Source organism: Echiichthys vipera, assembly GCF_963691815.1.
Source record: "Echiichthys vipera genome assembly, chromosome: 15".
Taxonomy (NCBI): domain Eukaryota; kingdom Metazoa; phylum Chordata; class Actinopteri; order Perciformes; family Trachinidae; genus Echiichthys; species Echiichthys vipera.
The window spans coordinates 17,734,590-17,758,843 of NC_139840.1; the positions used below are offsets into that span (position 1 = coordinate 17,734,590).

The window sequence follows — 24,254 nt, forward strand, 5'->3', positions numbered from 1 at the left end:
AAATTGTATTGTTTATTGAAAGGAGAATTGGCTGCCTTATATACACTCTTTTCTTTTTCAAGTACGATGCAAAATTGTTCAACTATGTTTGTATTTTATTTGTGAAAATACGCAAATAGAGTTTTTTAAAAAAGCATTAGTGTAAGTGGGAAAACTGCAAAATTATTTAGATTCACTATTATTTATTTTCACTTATTTGTTTCTATTCGCTTACATTTGTTCTATATTATCATTATTAGTATTATTAAATACAAATTAAGTTATCCTTATTATCCAGTGTGCCTTGTATGTATGTTGATTTTTATGCTACGGTATTGTAAATTAATTCCTTTTCAATTAAAAAAAAAACAGTAAACAAAGTGGGGAAACCAACTAAACTGCCGAACTGATGTAGACCTACAAGTGAAAGATAACTGTTCCCAGCAGACTGTAGGATGTCTTCTTTTCCTTTGTTCATTTCTAATAAAATATCACAAAATTAACGTTATTCTGCTGGATTTCACAGATCTTGTAAGCGCTGAAAAGTTGGATACATAGTGTAACTAAACCTCAAACTTAAAAGGTTTCTTTGAGCTGTGAAGATAATACCCAGTATCTCTGTGTAACATGAATCCAGCAGTGTCTTCACCAGTTCCCAATATATTCCCACATTATAAAGACACATAAAATAACAAATAACAGGACATAACAATAAGTCTGTAGAGGAAAGACACAGTAAAACCGACAAACTCGCCCATCATCATTTTTAGATAGGCAGCATAGGCAAAGAAGAAAGTCGAAATGTGTCAATTCACCTGTTGAATTGCTTCCATACGAAAGGGGATGTTTCCATGCTTACATGCTGTACATTGTACGACGTGGTGTTTTGTGGAGGCATAAATCCTTAAAGACAAGGAATATCTCACTTAGAGATATATTTAAGCCGTTAAGGTATTAATGACAGTTGTAATTAGGTATACGGTTTTAATAAAATCAAAAAGGTGAATATAGTTTTAAATTCCTTTTTAATGCTCAATATTTAAAGTGCACCCAATCCAATCACTGCAAAAACGTGCATATTTTTTCCCCCAATAAATCTTTATTTTTCAGTTTTAAATAGCCGAAAATAAAAAATAAACAGGTAAATAAAACAATACGGCAACCATCCATACAGCTACATGTGCATATCAGTTTTGGTTCCTGTTGAAGCTGTAAACCAACTCTGAAGACCACCTAAAAGAAGAAAGTAGTGTCTTGTCTTAATTGATTTGTTATATGTAATTCATTGTCCTGAGAGATTCAGTATGAAGACCTAATTCGAGTAAATTAAACAATCAATATTGCTGATGCAAAAATACACACAGTGGAGACCCATGCACTCTAAAATCAATTTAAAACCTGTCTACTCTCCGTCGACACAAAAAATAGAAATGAAAATAAAACATCGTGGCCTTATTCTCTTTCGCCTCTGGGGCTGAAAAAAACTTAAATGATCCTGACTGATACTGCAACGACACCTTCTGACAGACACTTTTCCTACAGAATCTTTTTTTTTTGCCAATCAAACCTAATAATCGCATCACATAAATCATTCTCAAGCAAGATCGCAGGCATAATGTCTAACCAAAGAAAGAGACTAAAATATAAAAGCCTGCAAGAGAGCAAACGAAGACGAGAATACAACAAACAGTCAGAAATAGTTTGGACTTTTTCTAACACTGCTTTTTGTCTTTGGCTCCATCAGGCCTCTTGGAGAGCAAACACATGGAGAAATACAATTCTGATAAGTAATTAGTTTTGCCCACCCAACTCTCCCCCCTGAAAAACTTCTCTACACAACTCTTAAATCTGAGCTACTTCAAATAACATATCCCCACACTCAAAATGACAGAGAAACACATCCAACAGTAACCAGAAGAAACACAGCAAAATATCAATTTCTCGTTACCAAAATTGTTCACGAGGATTTGACCCCCTGACTCAGCTTATCCGCCAGTCCTCGAGATGCAAAGTTCTCCGGGATCTCAAGTCAACACAAGTCTTTCTCATCACGGAGCTGAAACGAATCATGATGTAGGTCAACGGTCCATCAGGAAAAAGGGATAAAAATCTTCCGATGGTGTTTTTTTGGCATGCACAAGAACTTTGAAAATATCGCCCTGTGACATCCATCTGTCATGTCGAAATGAGACAGATTGTGAAACGTGGAAATGTCAGATTCAATGGATTTGGAATAGACTGTTCAGTACAAACTGGGTGCTTGAAGTCCTCAATCTTCTGTCAGCCACTGAGACCAAGTACTGGTGAGCAACACCCAGTTACAAGTAGGGAAATAGGAGATACGCGCGAGAGAGGCTGAGCAAAGTTTGGAATTGTTTGCACCACTGCAAATGTTTCTATTGTTAAAAGTGGTATTAACCCCATAATACTACATACTGTACAGGGTACTGAACACAATAGGATTAAGTAATATTCTCTAAAAGTAAGGTTTTAGGTGATAATGAAAATGATGTCTGCAAAACTGAAGAAACGTGTGACTTTTTGTGCTGGTGCAAAGGTCTGACCCTTCCACAGCGATGCAATTTTTTTGCCTGCGAAAACAATTCAGAGGCTCAGGAAAAAAACAGCTCTTTTTATGGGTTTAGAAGTGGGAAGCTTCAAATCTTTCTTGGTTGTTTTTCCAAGAATATCTGGCAACCCAGACAGGAAAAAACGGGTAGCGTATGTCAGCTAGATCAGGGATGCTGTCAAAAATCTTGTCACGACTCCTCGTTGCCCGAGTCATCTTCATCATAGCAGCAGTCGCCATCCTCGCCCTCCACATCGTCGTCATCATAATAATAGTCATAGAAGAGGTCGGAGCCTTCGTCGGGGGCCGGGGCGCGTGTGCGGACGCAGTACTCGGCCAGTGTGGTAGGCACCTTCACGCCGTCGCGCTCAGCTTCCGCCTTGGTGGCCAATACCTGTTTCCTGAGGGAGAAATTAAAGGATATATGATTACTGATACTTTACAGAAAGGCTCTTCAAATTTGGTGTACTCTTTGGAGAAAAGCTTCATAAGTGACGATTATATAGTGCGATTGTTGTACCTGATGATCTCTACGTATTCCCGGTCCTTGCCCTTGCTGTCCCTCCATTTGCGGTACATGACGGAGGCGTCCACGTTGGCAGGAGAGAAGGTATTGGGCTCATTCAGCAGCGAGATCACACTCAGCAAAATGGTCCTGGAAGTGAACACATAGGTGAGTGACAACAAGTCACAGTGTTAAGCCTAACACATTCAATCCCCCTATTTAACATTTAATACATTGTTTATAACACACTATAATGTACGTATGCAGCTAGTCTAGGGACAGTTTTATGTGTATATTAATGTCCAGTATTAATCAATAATTATACTACCTATTACAACTGTGTTTTACTAAATGGTCTTTCATTATTCATATATACAGCAGCCTACACTCCCACACAAGCCATTATAGTTGTTTCATAAACATCTATGCTATATCTGTTTATAACTACATTACAATGTGCTATAAACAATCGCTGTGGAAGGGTATTAGCATTAATGCTTAATGCTAAATAGGTGGTTGAAAGTAAGGGGGTGCCAACTAATCAATTAATTGACTAATTATATTATATTACTAGTGTGAATAGTAGACTCTTTATTAGGTACACCTCTACAACCTAATGCCTTCCAGCACAACAGCTCTGCCACATATTCTACCTTTAAGAAGCTTATAGTTTCTGAAAGGTGTTAATTTAACTCTATGTTTATTACCAAGGTCAGTTATTATTATTACACGTTATTGTTAAGCTCATTCATAAAAGAAACAACAAAACAAAGCTTTGATCATTTTGGTCAAATGTAAACATTTTCATGAATAGTTCGAAACTTTATTTTACATTGATTTACTTTATTTGAAGTAAAGTGGTGGCTGCGTAGGATTGTTTCCAGCTAGTGTGACCCAAACAGTGGTATTTTTAAGCATAAGTATTTCTTATGTCACAGAAACCACTCAGAGTGAATCGTGTGTTTTGAATGTTGTTATTATAATTATTATTATTACGATACTGTCAGGGATGATCTGACACCTGCCTGTTACACTGGATGGTAATGCCTACATTGCACAACAGACCAACATACAAAAGGGGAGATACCTGATGACAACACTAGCCCCAAACAGATCACATTACATACGTGGTGCTGAATAACCAGATATGAATTCAATGTCTGAATAGACTTCACTGAAAACAAATGTCATGTGATAAGGGTATGAGTCAGGTTAATAATCAAAGTGTTTGAGAGAAGACAAAGAAGGGAGGCACACAGAAAGGATGGAGAGTGCTAACCGGACATTCTGGGTGGGATTCCACCTCTCTGAAGGCAGCTCTCCACTCTGTGGGTCGTCCACTGGAGGGTGCAATATAGAAATACACACATCTCCGTTCTAAAAACAGAGGAAACCAACTCCTGTCATTATGAGATGCATCATAGAACAACTGAAATACATTGATTTAAATACAGCGGTGAAAAGGCGGCACATTTAATATCATAAAAAAAGAATCAGGGTGTGATACGTCACCTCGTAGATGTTTGGGTGCCACATCTTGGTGAGGAACCTGAAGGCAGGTGGGGAGTACGGGTAGTCTATAGGGAACTTGATCCGAGCCTGGGAAACACAACAGGCCATCACATGTGGCTGTGCACTGTATTACACAATGAACCGCATGACAGATTTGGCTGGCAGATTTTAGTTGTCATTGATTTCATATGGTGCTGGTGCAGTAAACAGGTTCTTGTGTAGATTTATGTTTTTAAGATACCAAATGTGTGTGTTGTATTTTATTAACACATCTGGATAAATACTGTATAGATATTATCATTATCCTTATTATTATAAATAGTGTTACTTGCGGCTGCTCATGGAGGAATTGTTGTGTCTCCGTAAATCATAAAGAAGTCATAGAGTGTGGTCTAGACCTACTATATATGTAAAGTGCATTTGAGATAACTTTTGTTATGATTTGGAACTATAAATAAAATTGAATTGCACTGAATTATTGGAAGTAATTGTCTCCAGCACACACAAGTTTCCCCTTCCATGTTAGAGATATATTTGGTCTGTTTTATGGTGTATTGTTTTGTATTTCAAATCGTATTAAACGACTTAGGCTTCTCTTTATTAATCCCTTTGGGATGACTCCCGCATGGAAAGTGAGTTTCCAGCAGCATACAAACACATGGGAGGTATACAGTATATACAATACAATATAAGATAAACAATAAACTCTTAGCTAAATAAATATAGAAAGTAAAACAATAAACTCTCAGCTAAATATATATAAAGTACAGATATGAATACAGGTCAAATTCAATTCACAGAAAATGAGATCAGATAAGTTAATGTAGAGACAGCCTATAAGATCAAATATGTACGACTGTATATGGCAGAAATGGGCAGTAAGACTAAATTATTGAGATTTAAGTGGTGGATGGAGTTATTGCATAAAGAAGAGAAGATAAATATATGTATCTAGATTATTAATTGCACAATAAGTGGCTCCCCTTCCCTCCTGTCCTCTGTATTTCCTCCACCCCCCGAGTGAGGACAATATACCTTATGACATAACATAGTGACACATTTGATTGCCATTGATTTCATATAGTTCTGTCATGCAAGTGGTGCAGTAAACTGTTTCTCGTGTAGATTGTGTTTTTAAGAGACAGAATGCGTGTATTGTATTTTTATTATTGGAAGAATTCATCGTGTAAATGCTGCTTTTGTGTGCTGCGTTTTGACGTGTACGAACGATACAATTAATGTTGTTCTTACCTTAAAATAACCCCCTTCATAATGAGTGTTTGGGGGTCCGAAAATGGCCACTTCCCAGTTGTACATATCAGCCTCGTCCACCAGTGTTATCTTGAATCCCTCGACAGGCTCCTCCTGAAGGCTCTTCATCTCCAACATGAGTGCTTTCTGTGAACTGGCTACATGAGAGTGGTCGTGTTGATGCGCCATACTGAGCTAAACGTGAAGATTAACTGGAGAGTCTGACGGGGTTTTTGTTTACACGAACTAAAACAACCTATGACACTGGAAAAAACAACAACAACGTGCCTTGTTTTCGATGTTCGGAGACAATGAAAACAGGCCAAACCAGACGGGACTGCGCTCAAGTCAAACAAAAGGTTGCGTTTGATATGTCCACCAAATCAGTTGGATTATTCACCAATGTCAATACTCTGAATTTGGAGAACTGACCAAACCATTGTGGCTGAGCAGCGGCTCCAGCTTTAGTTGATCTAACCTGGCAGGACAGCCACAGAAATAAGCCGTAAATCTACTGGTAGCTGCTGCCGGGCTAACAAGCTCTAACGTTACCTTACGGACCAACTGAAGACGAGCTAGTTTACGAGATAGTTTTTAACTCCCTACGAGAGCCAGGCTATAACATTAAAACACAACTATTTATCTGAAATGCTAGCCAATAAAATAGTTAACAACAGTAGTCAGAAATGTGGTAGATATCGCCCTACGAGAAGACTGGGCAAGAGAAGAGTGTTGCTGAAAGGAGTCTCCTCTCCCTTCATCACAGGCAATGGAGCTCTGTGTGGTTCGGGACTTGTAGTCCACGGTTCACTGTGAAAATCACTTTTAACCTTAAAAGCGAGCAAGAAGCCACGTAATGGCGTATATAAATACTCGTGTACATGAAGAAAACTTTAACCACGAGAAATTGGTTGAGCTGGGGGTCATTGTTGTTTGAACTATTAATTTAGGAGCGAGCGTAGTGAACTACATTTCCCAGGAGCCTGACGTCATGAAAACACGAATGTTGTTTGTGTTTCTGAAACACGGCTTTGACCTAATTTCACTCTCGCGTTATTTGGACAAAATAATACATTTCAATAATGTTAAATATATTTAAGATGCCCCGTGTCCTATTGAAACTGCAATTGAACACATTTTTATTAATACTTTATTTTCTCAGGCTATACTCATGACGTCAGAAATGTGCGCCATTTTGTAGAAAGCCCATTTAAGGATGTCTTCCTGCTGCCTGATGAATTAACTTTGACTTTTATATCATCGCATTTTTTTGGTAAGTGTAAAGAGTGTTAGAGTCTGACATGAATGGCCATTTACTTAATTAAATGATTTACAAATACACAGATTTACACTGGGAGCGCAGTAAATCTTTGTTACCTCTTATTTACGCGACACGGTGCCCTTCGGACCCCGCATTGACAGAAAAGTTGGCGATGGATCCGAAATCACGACGTCGGTCCCGCTCCAACTCCAAAAATCGTAGCCGGGATGGGCGAAACAGATCCAGAGTGAGCAGGTCCCGATCCCCGGAGGCAAGGAGAAGCCACAGTCGGCCCTTGGATGTGAAGAGAACCGCTCGTGGACGGGTACGGTCGGACAGCAGGAGCTCGAGCAGCGACGGCTCTCCTCCCGGCCGACGTCGGCCTCAACACGGGGACCGTCCGAGTTCAAGGAGCGGCTCGGAGAGCGACAGGAGGAGAGGACCACACCGTCCCGGGAGCAAGTCGAGAGGTCGATCATCAAGGTAACAGTCTTTGCAGTCAGGGGTGAAATGTTTAGTGTTAACCCGCGAGCTGTATTCTTGGTACTTTGACATTAGCGCGAATTAGCATGCTTATAATTACAGTGTATCTAATGTCAACTTCCTAGCTTACTGCCTGTGGTGAAGCTCAGGAACTATTCTGTTTTTCTTTCCTCCTTTTCCAAATCAAAATAACAGATCAAGCCTGGTTAAATACTGGAGAAAACGACCCAAAGCACCTTTCTGAAGAAAAAAAAATATTTATGGGAAAAGGGAGAGCTCTCATTGAACAATCAGTGAAATTATTTGCTAAATTAAATATGGAAACATCTAAAAGAAAAGGTATGTTTAGTTATGTTCACTTCAGGAACAGCAATGGGTCAATCATCATCTTAACTGCTCTGGGTGCTTCCTCTCGCTCTGACATCTCTCCATTAATGCATCTATATAGGACCTGTTTGTGCATGTGTGTATTTCAGGCCTCTGTGTGTGTTTTTAATATGAAAAATAAACAGAGTGAAAAGTGAATTTCCCCTCGTGGGACTAATGAGGGCATTAGGCTTTAGGGTAAACCTACCAAGACAGCTCTTCCCATGTTCCCCATGAAAGCCCTCTAATGTTCACTCTTTCTTGCTGAAGCGTAAAGAACACATGTATTCCTTTAGTACTAAATTGCTTTTTCTGTCTCAGTTCTGATTCAGGTGATCCCAAATTAAGGAAGGGGCGAAAGGAAACGCTGAGTCGGAGAAAAACATCTCGAGAGAGAAGGAGGGAAAGGTCTGAGTCCAGCTCTGACTCTCACAATGCAAGCAGCGACAGAGAAAGGCAAAGACGCAGAAGTCCTGACAGAGGGAGTCCGAACAGAGACAGACAGAGGAGGGGGCGAGACAGAGACAGAGAGAGGTGGGGGAGCAACAGCAGAGACGGGGAAAGAAAAGAACACAGGGAGAGACAGAAAGACAGGGACAAAAGCAAAGAGCACAAGAGGAGGAGTGAGGACAGGGAGCAAGGAAGGAGCGAGAGAAGCAGAGAGAGGGTTGAGAGAGACAGAGGGAGGCAGCGCTCCAGTTCACCTGAGTCGTCCGACAGCTCAGGGTCTGACCATGGGGGCCGTGCGGTCAAAGAAAAGGAGGATAAGAAAAAACAGAGGGAGATGATGAAAGCTCTGGAGACACCAGAGGAGAAGAGGGCCAGAAGACTGACAAAGAAGGAAACAAAGGAGAAAAAACGGAGAGAAAAGATGGGCTGGAGTGAGGAGTACATGGGATACACCAACGCAGACAACCCCTTCGGTGACAACAACTTATTGGGCACATTCAAATGGCAGAAGGTGAGTCGGAGAGCAATGCAGAAATTGTCTTTCATAACCTCGCTCTGAGCACTGTAACTCATCCAGGGTTCTTGTTTTTTTTATTTTTTTATTTCAGGCGTTGGATAAGAAAGGCATCGGCCATCTGGGAGAAAAAGAGCTCAAAGACAGGAACAAATGTATTCAGGAGGAGAATCGCAGGGAGCTGCAGAAGGTATAAACTGTGTGTTTGGTTTTGTTTGTGGCAGTATAATGTTATAGAGTTATGAGTAACAGCTCTTTCATTAAGCACACTCATTTGTGTTTATAGGTAAAACAGCTGCGTCTGGAGAGGGAGCGAGAAAAGGCCATGAGAGAGACGGAGCTGGAGATGCTTCAGAGGGAGAAGGAGGCTGAACACTTCAAGACCTGGGCTGAACAGGAGGACAACTTCCATCTGCATCAGGCCAAACTAAGGTGAGACAATTGATGTGGACCCCCCCCCCCCCTTTTTTTTTTTTTTTTCACGTCATAGAGGAGTTCTGCTGCAGTTTTGTTTGCTTGCACAATTCCGGTCAAGTTCCAGGTTCCTACAACTGTTCCTTAATACGTACTATACTGTCCTACAATATTAGATTGGATTATGACAGATGTCCATCCTCCACAGAGCTGGGTCTGTCTGACGTTCCTGCCTGTTATAGGGAAGGTTTTCGTTGCCACCGTACTCTACGGTGGAATTGTTGGGTTTATGTAAATCATAAATAAAACATAGAGTGTGGTCGATACTTAGTCTTTAAAGTGTCCTGAGATAACTTTTGATATGATTTGGTACTATACGGTAATTAAAATTGAATTGAATTGAATTGGATGAGATCACTTTATTGTCATTACAAGTGCAGCACATTCAATGAAATTAAGTCTGGTCTAACCAGAACTGCAAAGAGTTATATATGCATACATGATATATACAGTGACAAATTAATATAATACTGTACGGTAGTTAAAGTGCAGGTAGATGTACAGGGTATACATATGTATGCTACAGTCAATAAATAATATGCTACAGTGGAATAAACAGTAGATGGTAGTTTAAGTGCAACAGTATGTCCCAGTGTGTGCAAAAAGTGCAATCGCAAGGGATGGTGTTCGGAGTTCGCTGTGAGCAGCCCGACAGCTGAGGAGGGAAGAAGCTGTTTGTGGTTCTGTTGGTTCTCCCCTGAAGGCTACGTTAGCGTTCCCTAGAGCGAGTGCCACGGAGGGGGGTGAACAGTACATGGTTTGGGTGGGAGGTGTCTTTGATGATGCTGCGTGCTCTCCGCAAGCACCGCTTCGCATAGACTGAGGTTATGAAGGGGAGTGGGGCTTTGATGATGCGCAGTGCAATCTTTCTTACACTCTCATGCGCTGTTTGTGTGTCTAGGTCTAAGATCAGAATCCGGGATGGTCGTGCCAAGCCCATTGACCTTTTGGCGAAGTACATCAGCGCTGAAGACGATGATCTCGCTGTGGAAATGCACGAGCCTTATACCTTTCTCAACGGTTTAACGGTCACCGACATGGATGACCTGCTGGAGGACATTAAGGTTTGTGGTTATGTATCCGTTTAATCGTTGACGTTGTACGACTATCTTAGAATATCTCCAATGGGCTAAATAATGTTTTTATAGGTGAGATGTAGTAAACCGAACAAGTTACTTAAATAGACAATCCTACTATCGGTGCAGTCTGTGTGTTTCTTTTAACATAATATATCTTACGTGGAGAGTTTGGTTAAATTTCACTTATTCATTGAGGCAGTAAATCGATGAACAATGTAAACTAAATGTTTTATCTCATGCAGAGCTGACCTGAAAGACCTGAAACATAACGTGTGTTAGCCGCTGCTTCACACCTATTATTCTTCTTCAAAGGAGCTTCATCTGTATGTAGTTTACTGATGGTTGTTGCTCTGGCAGGTGTACATGGAGTTGGAGCAAGGGAAGAACGTTGACTTCTGGAGAGACATGACGACCATCACAGAGGACGAGATCAGCAAACTGAGGAAGCTGGAGGCCTCTGGGAAAGGACCAGGTAAATCACTTTCCCTGCTTTGTTTAACATGTGAAGTGACATTTGCACCCATGCTGCTTATCTGACTAATAACTCCACTCATAGCTGTCTCTGTGAACTATATGTGCAACATGTTCAATTTAATTTGTTCCCCCTTTTCTGCAATGCAATCTTTTTTAATTCTCAGGTGATCGTCGTGAGGGCATCAACACAGCTGTGAGCATTGATGTCCAGACAGTGTTCAAAGGAAAAACATACAGCCAGTTGCAGGCTATGCACCTAAACATTGAGACAAAGATTAGGGCCGGAGGATCCAATCTGGATATTGGTTACTGGGAGAGTCTGCTACAGCAAGTCAGAGTCTACATGGCCAGAGCCAGGTACAGATGTGTGGGAAGCCTTATTGTTTTGCCGCTGTTGTAATCATTTGAATTAGAGGTTGCCGATTGGCTCATGATTTATCTGAAAATCTGTGGGAAAAGGGTCTGTAAAACAACCATTTCACATCCCAGGTTGAGAGAGCGACACCAGGATGTGCTGCGTCAGAAGCTGTTTAAGCTGAAACAGGAACAAGGAGTGGAAAGTGAACCTTTGTTCCCCATCATCAAAGAGGAGCAGAAGAGCGATGATGAGTAAGTTGCATCCAAACAACACGATACACATCCTGAAACCGTTGGGACACGAAGGTTCAGTCAGTTACGCAGGTGAGGTTCATCTTTCACTTCATGATGCTAATTCTCACTTCCGTGTTTCAAAAAAAGGGAGACCACAACAGAGGAGCCTGGCCAGTCTTCATCCTCCTCCACAAGAAACAAGAACAGAGAAACAGAAGAGGGCGAAGATGAGGCCGGTCCATCGACATCCACAGCGGGAAACCAAGACGGGGACGGAGGAGAAACTGGTGACAAGAAGGATGAAGAGAAGGAGGGTGAAGTGGTGGAGGCCGTGCTGACGGAGGAGGATTTGATCCAGCAGAGCCAGGCGGAGTACGACTCTGGCCGCTACAGTCCCACGCTGCTCACGTCCTCCGAGCTGCCGCTCGACACGCACACCACCACGCCGGAAGAGGACGCACATAGGCTACAGTTAGCACGCAGACTGCTACAAGTCACTGGTAAGAGATTAATCACACACACACACACACACACACACACACATACATACAAATACCTTCCAGATCAGTCACATACAAAGGAAAAGGAAAATAAATATGGAGATGATGAAAAATACAGTATTTCATATAAAAGAAACAACAAAGGAACGTGGAAAGACTTGGTTCACAGACATTCACTGAAACCGACACTATGATCCGATATTACAACATAAATCATCCGGTTTTAGAAAAAAAAAAAAAGCTTCTACGTGCAACTAGAGCCTGTTGTTTGTTTTGCAAAAATCCACCGCGCCCGAGTCATCCTGTCCTCTCAGACCACCCTGACTGTCAGGCACAGTCCGTGCACACGCAACAGATCTTTTCTCATGCATGTTACAATATCACATGCACATACCTCAAGCTAGGCAAACGCTTAATTATCCCCCAAATCACTCACTGTTGCTTCTTTGACTTCTCTATCAGGGGATGCCAGTGAGAGCGCCGAGGACGCCTTCGTACGTCGCGCCAAAGAGGGCATGGGCAACGACGAGGCCCAATTCAGCGTAGAGTTCCCAGTCACTGGGAAGATGTACCTATGGGCGGACAAATACCGTCCTAGGAAACCCCGCTTTTTCAACAGGGTCCACACAGGCTTTGAGTGGAACAAATACAACCAGACACATTACGACTTCGACAACCCTCCGCCCAAAATCGTTCAGGGTTACAAGTTCAACATCTTCTACCCGGACCTGATCGACAAGCGCTCCACGCCGCAGTATTTCCTCGAGCCCAGTCCCGACAACAAGGACTTTGGGATCTTGAGGTTTCACGCTGGCCCTCCGTACGAGGACATTGCCTTTAAGATCGTAAACAGGGAGTGGGAGTATTCACACCGACACGGCTTCCGCTGTCAGTTCGCCAATGGGATCTTCCAGCTGTGGTTCCACTTCAAGAGGTATCGCTACAGGAGATAGAGGCCGCATACCAGGATGAACCAGGATGGACCAAGACTCCAGCCATTAGGTTTGTTATTCGGGCTGTGCAGTCAATGTGCTTTTATTATGTTCAGCAGTTTTTTGAAGCTACAAATGACTCTGTACTCTTGTCTGAAAAAGTAATTTGTAATGTAGTCTGAAAATTACACATTAAAGATTTTTTTTGCCCCCTTTCTACTCTTTGCAAGTTTCCACTTGTTGATGGTTTTCTGTTGTGAACACCCATTTAAAACACGAGTTGGAGTTTAAACATTGAATACATCTGTAACTCAGAGGAGACTGGATCTACATACCCACAAAAGTGCAGGTATTTTCACATCTGTTCTTCAGTCAAGTCCAGCCTTGTTGAAAACTAGTAAACCCTGTTGGCTATATTTAAATAAACAACACAAGGACCCGGTAGAAAAGGTTTAATACAATAAAACAATCTAGTGGCAGCTAGTGGTTAGAAATTAAAATGGCTCAATTTCAGTTATGTACACTCCCTGTGAAAATCACACCAATCTCTTGACAATCTTTTGAATCTATAACAGGATTTACAACAATTAGTTGGAAAGCAAAACAATAACAAGCAGAAATGTAAGTGTATCTCACTCGTACAAAATAAGAATCTTTTGGTGTGTCTCTAAAACAAAGGACGATTGGAGATTTACAGCTGAACTGATGAATCCAGTAGTTCTGCTGAGAAACACATGGTTTGGGGCAGCCCAGTTCATTTATCATCCTTTCACAGTGCTGAATTTGACACTGAACTCAGCGATGTGCTCTTTGTTTCAAATTTCTGACTCATCATCAATATACTGTAAAGATGGAAGAGAAGCTTTTGACTCGTCATTCTCCCCAGCCACGTTGGATGCCGCCTCCCCTCCGGTGTGGTTGTTATTACTGCCATTGTTTGTTCCTGACACCAGGGGCTTGTCCTCTGCCGATGCAGTCCTCATTGCATCCTGGTAGTTCACGCTGGTGTTCAGACCCCGCTGCTCATGGGTCTCCTGAGATTTCTCTCTACTCTTTCTGCAATTCCAGGGCAGCGGTAGGTGGCCTTTGTAAAAGTTCCAAGCCAAAAGGGCAAGAAGAGCAACTACAAGGAGCCCCACTACCGCCTGCAGTCCAGCCACAGAGGGGCCATCCATCCGAGCCTGGGGAAAAATCAGTTTCCCATCACCAGATCCTGGTGGAGCCATGCTAACCTGGTACTCCACCACAGTGGTTACGTACTCAGCATTTGAGCGCTCCACAGACAGGCAGCGGTACCAACCGGTGTCTGAGTCTGTGGCGTTAAGGATAAGCACTCCGTCTCGTAGAAGTTGAAGGCGAGTTGAAGGGGTCAGAGGGCGGCCATCCCGCTCCCAACTGGTTTTTGCCAAGTTGGAAGGCGAAGGGCAACGGAGCTTTAGGTTTCCCCCGGGCCAGATGGACTGATTCATAGGTTTCACAGGACCTGCAAACAAAACACAGATCCTTTACATACATTGTAATACACATTTTCATTTTAACAAGCTCAATTATGGGTCTTTCAAGTTTAAGGAGTAGAAAATGATGCAAACCCTGTCACGTTCAGTTTTCATTCAGAATCTCAAAAATAACAATGAACAGATGATTCTTTGATTCTTTGTGTGATAGAGTGCACTCAACTCACCAGCATTTGGACAGAGAGAAGCATCTCCTTCTTTCACACTTTGGATTAGTTTTCTAAAGAACGTATAACGATTGAAACTTAGTTTTAATAGCACAGAAACGGAACAGATATCAACACCGCTAGCTCTTGAGACAGCTGCCTACCTTTGTGAATTAGAAAGGACAACACATTTCCCAACAACTTTGTCCCAGCCACAGTATGGGTCTCTGGCTAGAACACAGTCCATACAGGTTAAGGACCTCCCACAGGTGGCCAGTGGTATCTGTGCTGCTCCGTAGTCTGAGCCTGCATAGAGATGTCCCTGTACACAATGGATCCATCACACACAAACACAGAGCGATGACACTGATGTAGGTGTTTTACAGTAATATATGAATACATGCTTGATTAATGATTTAAAAGTAATAAGCCATTCATTAGGCTATGACAGTTTTAAATTACCGTGACATTAGAAAATTTCAGAATCTTGATTGGCTCCGGGGGCTGGAAGAGTTGCACTTCCTCTATGATGAACATCTCTCCGTTGTAGTTCACTGCTTTCAGCATTGTGCCTTCCTCTTAACATAAAAAACATAAAAACATTCTATTTTTACATGCTGACACATAAGGCCTGATGCTTACCGCTGATCTTGTCAAGTTATCAAAAGCTGCAAAGTGGAATATATACAGGAAGTGGCAGAGTGCTGCAAACACACACACACACACACCTGTGCCTATGAACATCACGTGATACTTCTCTCCATCCGCTGCCTGCACTTGGTTGACTATAATGCATGTGAATGTAGCTCCCCTTCGCACCAGTAGAGGCTTCTCTCCTATTGGCTGGATAACTTGGTCCATGAGGGGCCTATCTTTGATAAATTGAAGGGTCCGGTCTGGGAGGTCCAGCGTCTGAGTTATGCCCGCTTTACGAGCCTCATTGTCTATGCACTGGCAAGCGAAGAGGGGAAGGAAAGAGAAAAGAGAGAACAACGGAATCAGAGGACAAAAAGGAATCAGTTTCCTGCTGGGACACTCGTAAAAAAAAAAAGAGTTGCCTTTGAAATTTTGCCTTTGTTTCTCACACAAACACACACACAGACACACACACACACACAAACTGAATAATGGGCAGACTCACAGCTCCGGGCCGAGGGACAGGGACATCTCCGCTGTACATCACCCACTTAACAAAAGAGGTTTCTACGGGGACTGGGGTCTTGTACTTCCCCTCCGCAAACACTCTGCTTATGTCAGACACGCGGTACGCACACACCGCAGACAGGTCTGATGTGTCGCTGAAACACACACAGAAGATGTGAGCCAAGTGGTGTGCCAAAGACCATTAAAGAGAAAGAGACCCTGCTCCTTCCAACACAAATGTTGTTCATTCAAACGTACGACTGTGGTGTGAAGATGGCGTAGAACAAACAGTCCTTCCAGTGCTTCTGTGGGTCACACAAGCGATAAGTGTCCTGGATAATGTACGGCAGTTGAGACTCCAGTACTGGACAGTCCATTCTGGCTTTGAGGAAGGATGTCCATTTCTTCTGCAAGGTCCTCCTACCTCCAAGATCCCCCTGTGAGCACAGAAATACCCCATAATGCCACATTGACAAGAGGAAAAACACAAAGACAAACGGGATGTACAATCAAGCGGCGGAAAGGGCTGAATGAGCGCAACTGAGGAAGTGCTGTTTATATGTTATTGTCATTTTGGGAAATGGAGTTGCGACAATAAGTGCATGCACGATAAACTCTTATTCACCTTGCAGACACGGGCAACGCGGGAAACCACCAGTTTGTTGTAGCAATCGCACTCCACTGCTGCCTCACTGAAGAACAGGTAAACCTTGTCATCATCTCCCTCCTCACTCATATCGCTCTCTGGCATCTGAGCCATGGAAACAAAGTTGGGCTCTGGCATAGGGAGAAGAAAAAAAACATCAACTGAGCTACTAAGCAAGTCATCAAGGTGAAACAGCTTCAGTTCAGAGACAGTGAAGCCCTCGCATGAATACAAAAAACACATTACATACTATCACCTCTTACCATTAAGCCAGGAGCTTTTGAACTCAGTGCGTATGGAGACAGGGGAGCTTCTCATCAGGATGGGTTCAGAGCCCAGGAAGTTCATTGAAGTGGCTGAGTATAGGTTGTTTTCTGGCAAGACATGACCACACACACACACACACACACACACAGAAACAAATAAAAAAATGTTGCTACATTAACCATTTCCTCTTCCTCAATTTCTTATTTGTTGAAAAGCTGCTACTCACCAACCATGATGGAGGCATATCTCTGGAAAGGATCAAATGGACACTTCCCTTTGCCATCCTCTGCTTTCTTCTCAAGAGTCAGCTTCCCATTTGCATACGACTGCACAAACAAAAGACAATGATTTTGCTGGAATACATACTAAATCTATTTAATAATGGAATATGAATTGAGATAAGTGAGCAAATTTCTCACCATATAATCACACTCAGGATCAAAAGCATTGGTTCCACAAACATAAATCCTGTTATCCTCTGTATGATGCAGGATCCTGATATAGTTCTTGCACTCTGTCTGTAAACGCATTTTAAAAAGCAATGACTACATCAGCCCGAGATTCGATACATTTTAAACAGCAAAAGGGAAAAAGGGACCCACCTCAGGATTTTTTCCTTTGTTTTTACACTCGTCTTTTTGCTGTTGCGTCACTTCCCATTTAACCTAAAAGAGAGGAATGTTTAGTTTCTACGTGTTTCTCTTTTAACATGTTTAAGTGTTTTTTCTGTTGTATATTTTGTCATTTGTCATGCCATTATTTGTCAGTTAACAAAGAGACAGGTATGACATGCAACAAAGAAGCCTGACTGGAATTGAACCAGAGACTGAATGTGGTGATGTTCACCTTTACCATGGACAACCAAGTCAACACCTTTAAGATTTTAGGGCTGGCCTCAATTAAAGGAATTCTTAGTTAACTAACACTCATACAATTTGATCAAGTAATCAATTTGTTGATTAAATCGACAGATCTGTAAAACGGAGCTTCTCCACAAACAATCATGCAAAAGCACTATTTTAAATCTTGTGTTTACCAGAGATGTGCTCCTACGCTTATCGGAAAAGTCATCCAGCATGAAAAAAGCATTAAAAAATGACCAACTGATTAAGGAAATCTTAGTCCAAATGACAGATTAGTCGACCAATCGACTAAACAAACAGATTTTAGGAAGACAAAAGTTTAGAGAGGCAGGATAAATGTCCTTGCAAATGTAACTGAAGTGGAGCAGAGCAGCTGAAGAAACTTTCAGTAAAGCTAGTTGCTTTTAATATGTGTTGAGTGAAGGCTTCATTCAGGGCAGGGAACCTGGCACGACACACGTTTGTTTTCCTAGCCCTGGGCCAAGAAAGCTCTGATAAGAAATTTCAGAGCAAAGCCAACAGGACTGGCTCCAATTGCATAGTTAGCGTTTGTATTCTTACTGAAGCAAGTTTCTTGGAGATGTCATTGAGGTCAAGAGCATACACTGCCTCCCTGGCACCAAGCAATAGCAGGTCCAGATCTTCTCTCAACAGCATGGTGGAGTAGTTGAACACTCCCTCCTCATGAAACAGGTGAGCGTTGTCCCCTAGAGACACAACATGAACCATCAGTGATTAAACCCTGTTTCCCAATGAGTCTGTTAGCCCGGACTTACTCAAATCATATCAGCCAACACGAGTTGACACATTGTAAACCAAGGTTACACAAGCTAGGTACACACACTCACTATGGTAGGGCACAGATCTACGGGGAACACAGTCCAGTGGTGAGTCTTCTTCCAGCATCAAGGCCAGGGGCAGCAGCCAAAAGACACAGAGGGGCAGCAACGGATGCATGGCTCTTTTGTTCAAGCGAAGAGGAATTGAAGCTTTATTGTTTCCCTAACGGTCACTCGTACAGGGGCAAAGACGGCGAATGGCATCTATGACGTGATGAGGTCTGTGCTGACTGAAGGGCGCTGGCCCCTTTACTGGCCCCGCTCAGCAGGCTGTCCATGAGGAGATGGATGGCACAGGCCAGAGAAACAAAGCCGAGGAGGGCTGAAAGAGACAAGGTTGTATGGATATCACAATCAATTCACCGGATGTGAGACCTGACAGAAATAAAGCTTAAAACATGTATAGCTAAACACACACAAAAGTAAACAGCATTTTAGGATATGTTAAAAAGAAAAGTGAGGCAAACAAAGCAAAAAAAAGAGCAGAGGAATAGCCCAGAAAGGGCAGAGTGAGCTAAAGTCAGCGCGGCAGTAATTCTGTCAGTGCCATAGTGATGTTAATGCAGGGCCGTGAAAGGCATTCAGCAGGGTGCAGGGATGTCAAATTCAGCTCTCCTGCAGCACCAAACACAAGCACACAATGAGAGATTCACAGTGCCAAAGTCTGGTGCAGATGAGAGAGAGGAGCTCTTTCACCAACTTTGTTGCAAGAGGTGGTTTCACACAGGAAACATGTCGGTTTGACTCATCGTTACCACCACTTAACCCAGTTAAGTCTAATAACAGGGTAACAATTAGCCCAGGCTTGCTTCTCTTTTAATTACAGTAACACAGCTGTTGTTTTCTGTGATTTTGTCCTTCAGTGTTATTATTACTAACTATTATTATACTATTACAACCAGTCTGGTGGGTGTGTGTGTACTGTAGGTGTTTCTTTCCCAAGAGAGGTGTGTTGTGCTGCAGCATGTCAGAGAATGCAGCCCTGATGTTTCACATATTTGTGAAGCCTTGGAACAAACGCCAGCGTCACTCAACACGCTCTCTCTCACACACACACACACACACACACACACACACACACACACACACACACACACACACACACACACACACACACACACTAACAAGAACAAGCCTTTCAGCATGATCGGAGTGAAGCTCTGTGTCAAAACATGAGTATCAATGACCTATTGCATTAATTAATCTCATTTCAAGATACCAATTTCAATAGCTTGCTCATTTATGAATATTTAAATGCATCAAACCACCTCTTGTATGTTTTGGACATCCTCTCACATCTTTGACAGCAGATATAGATTGCTAAGAAAAGCCCCTAAGAAATCCCTTTACATCATTATCAGTGACCATTTGCCTTAAATATGCACTTTTCAGCATTCTTATGTCGACAGCTTGCTCATTTATGAATATATCAACACAAAATCTCCTCTCATGTTTCTTGGACATCCTCTTAAAACTTTCACAGCTGATTGTTTGTTGAAAAAACCTTTGCAAATCCCTTATCATTATTAGCAGTAACATACAGACTAAAATATGTATGTATATATATATATATATATATATATATATATATATATATATATATGTATAGGTATAGGCCTACCACATCTTGGACATCCTCTTACAACCTTACCAGCTATCAAACTAACTTCTCTCCGGGTAGGCATGTATGTTAAAACTTCATTTTGAAGCATTAAAGTAAGTCTGAAATCAGTTGCTGAGTCAAAAAATGCAGCTTGGAGCAATGAAAGAGTAAACTTGTGCGTTGTTTTAGTTTTGTTAGAATAGACTTTGGCATTTGAAGTTAATTTGACTACATGTAATACAACTTTAAGTTCTAATTTCTCACAATTCCTGCACACAAATGTAGTTTATAGCACAAGTGCACGAGCTTAAGTAGGTTAACCGTCAACACAAGTTAATCACTTACCTGTGCACTGACACGCCCAAAACTGCGGAGGCTTCCATTAAAAAAATATGCCCAACACCTGTTTAAACGTATTATTTTCAAACAATTACCTCTTCATTAACTAACAGGTTGGTGGCAAAACCAACACACACTAGTTATAAAGGGTTGAGAAGTGTAATAAGTCTCTCACACACACGTTTCTAATGCCCCACGTACGCTGAGAGGTGAAACTTTGATTCGAGTCAACTTCCTTGACTGTGTCGTAGAAACGCTGCTGGCTCACTTCTCTAAACCTTCACACCGCAGAAAAAGCGCCTCAGCAGCCGCTCTGTGTCCGTAGAGGGTCCTCTCAAAGCCGCAGCAGCCATCCCTTATTGCGCTCACATCCCGCGGTGAAAATGATCTGAATGGCTGGCTGCTTTTTTTTTTTTTTTTTTTTTACTCCCTTCAAACAGCCGTTGAGGCTGCGCGCTGATCTCAGGTCTGATTCAAGTTTCCATTGTTCCCATGTACAGTTGTCCGTCGGCGGAGGGCACCGTTGTTTCAAGATGTGCGAGGTTGGAGATAAAAGCAGCTGCAGGGTGTTTTAGGATTGAGCAACATTTCCCAACAGGAGCACTGAGGTACCTAGTGGTGTGTTGTGGGAGTTGTTCTGATATTATCATCACGGCCTATATCATAAGGCTGCATCTGCACAGAAAATATGTAGGCCTGTTTGTAGCACATTGTGTATACTTACAGCCTACACTTCAGACATAGTGGTGAAAGAAGAGCTCAGGGCTTTTACTTCAGTTAAAGTAGTCACAGCACACTGTAGAAATACTCTGTTACAAGTAAAAGTGATGCATTCAAAATGTTACTTAAGTAAAAGTACAAAAGTATTGTCATCAAAATGTAGGCCTACGTTAAGTGCAAAAAGTAAAAGTACTCATTAAACAGAATAGCCTGTTTCGAAATATATATTTTTTAAAAACTGTGATTACTGATAGATTAATGTACATATCACTTTAATGTTGCAGCTGATGATCGTTGGGCTAATTTTAATTAACTTTATATACTGCTGTGTCGATTAATCTATAACAATTAACAAATCTATAACATTTATAATCTTAATCTGTAAAGTAACTAAAGTTACCAAAATAAATGTACTGGAGTAAAAAGTACAATATTTCCTCTGAAATATAGTGGAGTAGAATTATAAAGTAGCCTAAAATGGAAATTCTCAAGTAAAGTACTTCAAAAATTGTACAGTACTCGAGTAAGAGCACTTTCCAACACTGACATGTATTGTAGCCTACGTATTTATGGAATATGTAGTGCAGTGGTTATTGACTCTTAATCTACTGCAACAGTCCAGATCTTTGTATCAGTCCACATGCTGATGGTCCACTGCAGCCAAGCAATAATAACAAAAACGGCCACATCTATTAAAACCCAACCATATAAGCCCCACTGAGGACATCAAGGGCCTTCATCTTACTTAACGTTACTAACATATTTATTGTTTTTTCTTTGTCTGCTTTATATTTGTACTATTTTAAAATTTCAGAAAATCAGGAGAAAAGACAAAAAGGAATAAAAATAAATAAAATACAAAAGAAAAAGGTGGGCTAGCTCTTCCAATCTGAAAAACATAGTGGGGAGTTTTGCAGACTAACAAAAGAGAAATGGGTATTGGTACTGGCATTTTAAATTAGACTCAAGTTTCCATTAAGTAAGAGTGGAAAGCTCAACAAAAAAGTTTTCCCTGACAATAATTTCCCTCAGGATAAATAAAGCTGCTTGAATCTTGAATCTTGAATCTTGAAAACTCGACAAAAAAAACACAATACTTTTCCCTGATTCAGAATCGAATGAGTGATTGGAATGATGAAAATAATCTAGGCTAAACTTGTACTTTTACACACTTTGCTGGCACAAATTCCTCTTTTCTTCTATCTTTCTGTGATAAACTCAAAGTATTGAGTAATTCCAACATTATCTAGTTTCCTCATTCTCCTGTTGTCCCTCCTGGTTTCAATCAATGACTGTTTGTTAGTGTGTAATTAGAAAAGTGATTAGTTATAGTTACTCACTACTTGTTCCAAAAAGTAACTGAGTTAGTAACTGAATTACTCTATAATAAAAGTAACTAGTTACCAGGAAAGTAACTATTTGCGTTACTGTAAAAAAGTTGCTATATGTCAAAGAATTTGGACTTTTCTGAGCAGTTTTCACAAGACAGTTAAAATATATAGGCTACTGTATTGCAAGTGTTTCCCTCATTAAAAAAGTAAACCGTTTAACAACGTGGAGTGCTTTTAAAGATTGAACTATAGCTCCAAGATATTCATCTCCCCATCCATACACTCCTTCCAAAACACTCATCTACTCATGTATCCGTCATGTATCCGGCTAACCCATGTAGCCTAACCATCCTACCCTTCAAACAACTGACTGTATCTAAGAAGCAGCAGCATTTCAAACCTCTTGTCAGACAGCCTGTTTCTCTTTGGGGGGTAGAGGATCGGTGTTTTTGTAGATGCGACGCGTGTGTCGTTGAGAGATGCTTCACTACATTAGAGTTGCTTACAACAGATGTCGACAAAGTCTTCGCTCCCGGACATTTGAAGTAGTGCTTACTGACGAACAGCCCGACACTCAGGAAACAAAGCAGTGGTGCACTAATAAGAAAGCACAAACTATCAATTCACAGCAAGGACAAATCACATCCATGCAAAACCATTTATTTCCCTTGATATATAACAAACACTATTCTTTGATAGTGATCAAGTGGACACGACACATCATGTACAAACATACAAGAAACTGTTCGTTGTAAGAGGACACTTATAAGTCAGTTGATCACAATTTGCCACTAGTGCTCAGACACTTCAAATCTGCTGGCCAATTGACATAATAAATGCCAATATAGAAATACATGTTATTGTTTTAAGCACCTTCAGACCTGTAATAAATAATAATTTTGTTATTAAAGGTAGAGAGGTAGGGCGTGGTGTAATACTCTAATAAAGCCTGAAGACTTTGCCAGGTTCAGTCTGTAACATTTGTACTTGTGTTAATACCCAAAGACTGTGTGCTGATTAGGTTTCTGTCCCTTTAGTTGACAGCCATTCCACTAGAGGGCACCCTCACATATTAATACAGTAGATGGATTTTTGTTGAAGAACAACAGTAATCACCTGGAGTTTCAACGTAGGTCTGAGCACTGGTGAGTTATAGCACCATACAGTAGCACGAACACAGTAGCAGAGAATAACGAAACACTTTTTAAAAAAAGCACCAACGCCACGGTTAAAGTTGAGTCATAAATGAGCCATGACAGTGTCATTGAATCAACAATACATTAATGGTTGCTTATCAATCACAAATAACACTCATGAGCAGCAGGCAGAGATTGTGCTGTTTTCAGTTTCTGGCCAGCTCGACTGTATTCAGACAATTTTTGATGGAGGTTAGTGAAGAGTACTGCTCAGCTGAAGCCTGAGCATACCTGGCTTATTTTACTTTCAGAGCAGATAAAGTGTCTCAGGTCTCACATCTCAGTCCGTCGCTCTGGTGTTGATCTTGGCCTTCTGTGGTTTGTTTGTTCTTAGTCTCGGGTGTTACAGCAGCAATATCAGCAGCTCAGACAGGAAAACATCAAGCTCAGTCGGTGGTCCTAAACGTGTCGGTGCTTCTCCAATTTTCAGCTGCCAGTCACATTGATCAGCGTGGACCGTATTCTGAAGGAAAATTATTTGTTGTGGCACTATTTGTTTGCTCAGAGGCAGTTTGTAAACAGCTAGTAGACAAAGCACTGGGGGATTGTTATCCCCAACCAAGGCAGGCAGTGTTTTATGAGGTTTTATGAACCTAATCCAGTGTTTACCAGCCGGTCCAAGTCCAATATTTTGTATCTCCCCATGAGAAGGTGGCGGTATTTGTAGTCCCTTGTCTTCCACCCTAGAAGGCACAGGATGAATACAT

The 24,254-nt window shown here is 41.5% G+C and overlaps 3 protein-coding genes across 7 annotated transcripts; 1 reads left to right on the top strand and 2 right to left on the bottom strand.

Moving 5' to 3' along the window:
• Positions 1 to 1,062: 1,062 nt before the first annotated feature.
• On the bottom strand, positions 1,063 to 6,528 carry LOC310957925 (ubiquitin-conjugating enzyme E2 R1). The gene is made up of 5 exons (XM_083928677.1): positions 5,817 to 6,528; positions 4,566 to 4,652; positions 4,333 to 4,430; positions 3,069 to 3,203; positions 1,063 to 2,949 (listed from the first exon to the last, which is right to left on the bottom strand). The coding sequence occupies exons 1-5, from the start codon at positions 6,003 to 6,005 to the stop codon at positions 2,739 to 2,741; spliced, it is 720 nt and encodes a 239-aa protein (XP_083784803.1). The 5' UTR covers positions 6,006 to 6,528; the 3' UTR covers positions 1,063 to 2,738.
• Positions 6,529 to 7,249: 721 nt separating this feature from the next.
• Positions 7,250 to 13,157, top strand: cactin (the record flags this gene model as incomplete). The annotated part of the gene is made up of 10 exons (XM_083928652.1): positions 7,250 to 7,560; positions 8,248 to 8,887; positions 8,985 to 9,080; positions 9,177 to 9,322; positions 10,266 to 10,428; positions 10,801 to 10,915; positions 11,082 to 11,274; positions 11,407 to 11,526; positions 11,656 to 12,008; positions 12,471 to 13,157. The coding sequence occupies 10 exons, from the start codon at positions 7,250 to 7,252 to the stop codon at positions 12,959 to 12,961; spliced, it is 2,628 nt and encodes an 875-aa protein (XP_083784778.1). The 3' UTR covers positions 12,962 to 13,157.
• A 220-nt stretch (positions 13,158 to 13,377) lies between these two features.
• Positions 13,378 to 20,797, bottom strand: sema4e (semaphorin 4e). 5 transcript variants are annotated; one of them, XM_083928658.1, is made up of 15 exons: positions 20,569 to 20,797; positions 18,368 to 18,680; positions 18,081 to 18,226; positions 17,259 to 17,321; positions 17,076 to 17,174; positions 16,883 to 16,982; positions 16,653 to 16,763; positions 16,369 to 16,520; positions 16,002 to 16,180; positions 15,742 to 15,898; positions 15,329 to 15,551; positions 15,063 to 15,178; positions 14,765 to 14,922; positions 14,622 to 14,674; positions 13,378 to 14,423 (listed from the first exon to the last, which is right to left on the bottom strand). In XM_083928658.1, the coding sequence occupies exons 2-15, from the start codon at positions 18,474 to 18,476 to the stop codon at positions 13,756 to 13,758; spliced, it is 2,334 nt and encodes a 777-aa protein (XP_083784784.1). In that variant the 5' UTR covers positions 18,477 to 18,680; positions 20,569 to 20,797; the 3' UTR covers positions 13,378 to 13,755. The 5 variants fall into 5 exon arrangements, with proteins under 5 accessions (XP_083784784.1, XP_083784781.1, XP_083784782.1 ...); XM_083928655.1 differs by having other exon boundaries at positions 20,502 to 20,797; XM_083928656.1 differs by having other exon boundaries at positions 20,482 to 20,797.
• Positions 20,798 to 24,254: the final 3,457 nt, after the last annotated feature.